This window comes from Typha angustifolia, chromosome 6, assembly GCF_048772165.1.
Source record: "Typha angustifolia cultivar Huaian chromosome 6, ASM4877216v1, whole genome shotgun sequence".
In the NCBI taxonomy this organism is placed as follows: Eukaryota; Viridiplantae; Streptophyta; class Magnoliopsida; order Poales; family Typhaceae; genus Typha; species Typha angustifolia.
This window is the reverse complement of record NC_133244.1, coordinates 7,761,872-7,766,918: the sequence shown is the minus strand read 5'-3', so window position 1 is coordinate 7,766,918 and position 5,047 is coordinate 7,761,872. Positions and strand designations below refer to the sequence as shown.

The following is a 5,047-nucleotide window of genomic DNA, read 5'->3' as shown; positions in this document are numbered from 1 at the left end:
TGGCTTGTGTTGATCGGTATAAGATCCAACGGTCCATAGTTTTGGGAGGTCAGCTTTAAAGGCATTTTTCTTTTTCTTTTTTCTAGAAACTAAACCTTTTGCTTTTCTATTGAAAGCCCATGGAAAAGTAATTGTACCCAAGGAAAGCCAGTTAATGCAAAGCCTGGAGGCCCAAAGGCTGCAAAAATTTGGCCCACAAGCTGAAATCTATAATCTAATTTTTAAGTTTATTTTAGACTCAGAATACCAAGTTATTCTTCTATTGGAAATGACAAATGATTTAATACTCATCTCTAATTTATCTCTCCTCTTTTAACAGATAAAGATATAATATTATATAAAATTAATCGAAATTACCGGTTATTATGATTGGAAGCACCGATCGCCCTTTCACTTTTTAAGTGCAATTTAGTCTCTTAATTTATTTTTTCATGATCTACTAATTTTAAGAAATATATAATATAATCGCCCTTTTAATTTTGGGATTAAATTAACTGGTTAGACAAGTAGTATGCGTAAAATGATAATTTTATCTCTTGATATATCTAGGAGTAGAATCTCATTACAGTAATTTTCTGGTTTGTATCTGGGGAAAATTTGGTTCTTGCTTCTTAGTTTGATTGGATTTGTTTAGTTTGTTGTTTATAGCTCAGAAATAAAAATTTAAAAAAAAGAAGATGTAGAGCATTTAGCTTTTAAGTTGATTTAATTTTCATTATTATAAGCCTAATGCACTTATCTCTGCATGAATTTAACAGAAAAATTAAACAGAACTGCTTACATAAAAGCCAACAGTAAGAAAAGATCGTTCTCAGTAAATCAACAGAGCTACATGCTCATCAATGGTTATTTTTTCCACATTCCACTGATTCTCCTCAGCACATTGCTGTTCTTCTTGCTTAAAGATTCATCATCCAATTCATCAGGGAAGGGCAAGCTCATCAACTTCCCTAAGGAATCAGTCCTTTCCACTAGCCTCCCGTTACTGCCAACCGTAAGCATGGCCATTGCAACATCGGCTGCCTTCCTCCACTGCTCAGCTTGGACTCTCAATCTCTTCAGTTCTCTTTCCATCTCTGTCTTCACTGCTTCTGCTGCCTCTAACTTCTCAGTTGCGGCGGTGGCTCTTTTGTTGCTCTCATTAGCCTCCGCAGTGGCAAGCTTGAGTCCCATCAATGCCTCCTGCTCTGCAGACCTTGCTACTTTCGCTTCTGCTATTGCGGCTTCACAAGCTTTGACTTTCTCCATTTCCAAGTTTTCCATCTCAAGTTTAAGTCCAGCATTTTCATCTAAAATACTTTGCAGTGCCATCTCCTTATCCTTCAACTTGGACTCCATTTCGTTCATTTGCGCCTCCTCTGATATGCTTCGGAGTTCCGCATCCTTGTCGAATAAATTTGCCTTCAGCGTGATAACCTCTGATTTAAAACTTTCTAGTTCTGTTTTCAATTTTTCTTCTCTTAGAGTGCTGTCAGTCTTCATTTGGTCCATAACTTCGTAAGTGCGCTGGGTTTGCATTATGCTTACAATCTGTTCTTCTTGGTATTTGACTACTGCTTCTTCTAATGCTGATCTCAATTCTTCTAACTCCAGAGAATTGCAATAATCTTTTGGTGGACTATCCGTAGCAACTTGACAACGATCGGCAGACTGGTCTTTCTGCAAGTCTTTCACCGTTTCTTCCAGCAAATGAACTCGAACTCTTGACTCCTCTAACTCTGAAACAACTAAGCTAAAAGAATCCATGAGTTTGGACCCATCAGTGAGGAGAGTATCTATGGTGGCCCTACTGATCTCAAGTTGTTGTTTGGCCTCATTGAACATTGCTTTTACCTCAGCTTCTGCCTTCTCACTACGATTGAGTCGTAATTTTAGATCCTCAATGGTTGATACAGCCTCCGCCATATCTTGCTTCAATTCCTCGAGCTCCAAATGTTCAGCTTCCAATTGCTTGGCTTGTGAAGCCTGTGATCTAACGGACATATCTAGCTGCAGCTTCAATCTGTGTACCTCATTCATGGAAGAGGCTAGAGCAGCCGAGTCGATAGAATGTTGTTTCTGCATTGCTTCAAGCTCAGACTCCCATGCACGATCCCTTTCCTGAGAAATTTTACGGAGCTCTAAGAGTCTAGCCTCTTCAACTGCAGAGAATTCCGCAAGCTGACTTTCAGAGTCTTTGAGCGTTGCGGACATGACTAAGAGCTGCTTCCTTGCCTCTTCAGTTTCCTGCTTGGCTCGCTTCTTTGACAACTCTGATGAAATCATCTGATCCTTTGCCTTCTTCAAATCATCTTGGAGCTGTAAGAGCTGGTTTTCCAACTCAGTCACTTTGCTTGGGCGCTTCTTCTGGGATTGGAAGCCCAAATTAAATACTCAAGCTTGAGAGCAAGTTTGAACTCCCAAAACATGTATAAATAGGTAAAACAAATTGATAGAGAAGAACATGCTATAATATTTCTAAGCATAATGCCTTATTCATAATTCAATTTTAGAGAATTTACAACCTTTTACTAGTTTTACAATAATAATCCAGCTGCTTTATAATAGAATAATAAATATCCGAACTGCTTTTAAGGACTTTTTTACTAACGGATATAGTAGAAATTGAAGCATGCTTCTGATCTACTTCATGCACTAGATATGAGTGGATATTGCAGAATTTTCATGTTTTATGGGTAGTTGATATTGTTTATCAAAGAATCCTTGACAGCAAGAAGAATGTAATGCAAATTCGGATCATAAAGCTTGAAGCTTCTCGTAGAAGTTGGACGAATTCAATGTAGATATTTAGTACCTCTCGCTCCGAACTTACAGGTGACCGGCGCTCAATGACCTTGGTACTTCTATGTTTAGGAGATCTTGTTGATGCTTTACAGGAAAGAGAATTAGACTCAGATTCAATTACATTGGATGGACCATTTGATCTAGGCACAACTGAAGATGTCCTTTGAGTAACTTCCACAGAACCACTCCTATGACAAAAGATGAGCAAAGGGTTAGTAACTAGCATAGATCATCCATGCAAAGTGCAAACTTTGTGAAGATGATTGCAGAAAATCTTTACTTATAAGGTCTATCCTCAGGGATATGTTAGAAGACGATTCAGAAAAAAATGCAGTGTGTCACTTATGCTTTATAAAAGTACAGATCATGCAGAATCAAATTCCATGGACCATTAGAGAAACTTAACATAAACCAAAAAGGCAAAATGCATAATAGAAATTAAAGCCTTCTCTTACCATTGCTAACCATTTAGTTGTTGAAAGAAAAAAAGCTGACAACATTCATGCACGGTAAAAGTGGAGAGCTTTCGAGGTGTTCAGCAAAAACAGAATTTAGCAAACACTCATTATTAACTGATGAATTGATACATTGTAATCAAGCAAATGATTGAAGAAACAAAGAAGAGAGTGCCATGGTAACAAGGGGGACACAAATTTCCAGCAAGCAGGCAAAAAGAAAGAACAAGAAAGGGATCAGACTGCAGACAAAGTCGATGGCTTTATGCAGAAAATCTCACTCAGATGTTTATAAAATTGTTCGGCTTCCTCATTGGTGGGCCCTTCCCAAGCTCAAGATCAAACAAACCAACGAAGCCCACAACCATTCACGATCACATGTTGAGGTTTTGGAAGAAGAGGAGAACATTGACAGCCATTTTTTCCCCACCAATTCCATGTAATTTAATAGGTCTCTCTCAGATTGCAACTGAACATAATGTACTGCTACATAGTACATAGACTTGATACAGGAATTATTAGAATACTCGAGTAAAGATGGTACCTTGAATTGGGTTTCTGCATATTTAATTTTTATATATTCCTCCGGTCTCCAGCCAGCCTATCCTTCTGCAGAAGAGAACAAAAACAAGCAATTGGGTCAGCTCTATGATTGATGTATAGAGAGAGAGAGAGGAGGAGGAGACAGAGTAGGGGAGGATGGGTTACTGTATCTTCACATGACCAAACTAATTAATTCGAGCGTCGTTTCCTCTCCTAGTCTCCTTCCAATAAATGGTAGTTTAAATTATAATAGCTTAAGAACTATCAAGGAGAAGAGAGAGAGAGAGAGAGAGAGAGAGAGAGAGAGTAGAACGTGAAGAGAAATGGGCACCATTGTTATGCTACTACTCATGCCCTGGTCCCTTACAAGAAGCTAACAGAGCACTACAACCACCAAGCTTAGACCGGGAGAAATGTACTATGGAAGCAACCCGCCCTCTTACTTCTCTTTTCCTCTACTCAAACACCATGGAACAAAAGTGGAGTAGATCTCTAGAGTACTTATTCTACTTTATACTAACCTTTTGGAATAGAGATTTCGACCAAAGCCTGCGAAAAAAGAAAGGATCTCTCTCTCTCTCTAAAACCTCTAGAAGTGGAACAAAGAGCTGAAGAGGGACTCACCTTCTCTCTAAACCCCTTCCTTTCGGGCTTTTGGGTCTTCTTTATTGTTCTTCTCTCTTCATTGCTGAAGCAAATAAGAGAGAGAGAAAGCGAATACTTTTACTGGAACTTGGACAGTCATATCGTCAGTGAGTGCTCAGATATAAATGTAGTAGTGAGTGAGTAGCAAACAGAAACGGCAAGATGAACAAATTCCAGCAGACGCCAAGTTGGCCGAATCGTGACAAGCGCCATCTTGAAATATTGAACCATTCAGAATCTCTCAGAAAAGGGGAATCGAAACCAAGTACAGTAGTAATTTCTTTCTGAGGAATTTACACAAACACTGGACCTCTTCTTTTTTAAAAATTTAAAAAGGAAATAGAAGGGCTCGTAAGACCCCCCACAAAAACCAGCTATTCGTGGCGGTGGAAAAACAGACCAGATACATCTTGCCCAACAATGTTAAGCAAATTAGGAAGCTATAAAAAGAGAATAAGGATTAAGCATAGAAGGCTAATCAGCTTGGTTAGTCTCTCGGTAATATATTGCCATCTTATACATAAAATTGTTTTTCTCTTATATGTTTTGAGTTCATGAACTTATGATTAAAATAACACTGTTAATTTTTTAATTAAACTTATTTAAACAATATCAAAATA

The 5,047-nt window shown here is 38.3% G+C and overlaps 1 protein-coding gene across 4 annotated transcripts; it reads right to left on the bottom strand.

Annotated features, from left to right (window-relative positions):
* Positions 1 to 716: 716 nt before the first annotated feature.
* Positions 717 to 4,533, bottom strand: LOC140761240 (interactor of constitutive active ROPs 3-like). Of its 4 annotated transcripts, none has more exons than XM_073098500.1 (4): positions 4,407 to 4,533; positions 3,784 to 3,848; positions 2,795 to 2,972; positions 717 to 2,346 (listed from the first exon to the last, which is right to left on the bottom strand). In XM_073098500.1, the coding sequence occupies exons 2-4, from the start codon at positions 3,801 to 3,803 to the stop codon at positions 847 to 849; spliced, it is 1,698 nt and encodes a 565-aa protein (XP_072954601.1). In that variant the 5' UTR covers positions 3,804 to 3,848; positions 4,407 to 4,533; the 3' UTR covers positions 717 to 846. The 4 variants fall into 4 exon arrangements, with proteins under 4 accessions (XP_072954601.1, XP_072954600.1, XP_072954602.1 ...); XM_073098499.1 differs by lacking the exon at positions 4,407 to 4,533 and adding an exon at positions 3,948 to 4,194; XM_073098501.1 differs by lacking the exons at positions 3,784 to 3,848; positions 4,407 to 4,533 and adding an exon at positions 3,521 to 3,720.
* Between the last annotated feature and the right edge of the window lie 514 nt (positions 4,534 to 5,047).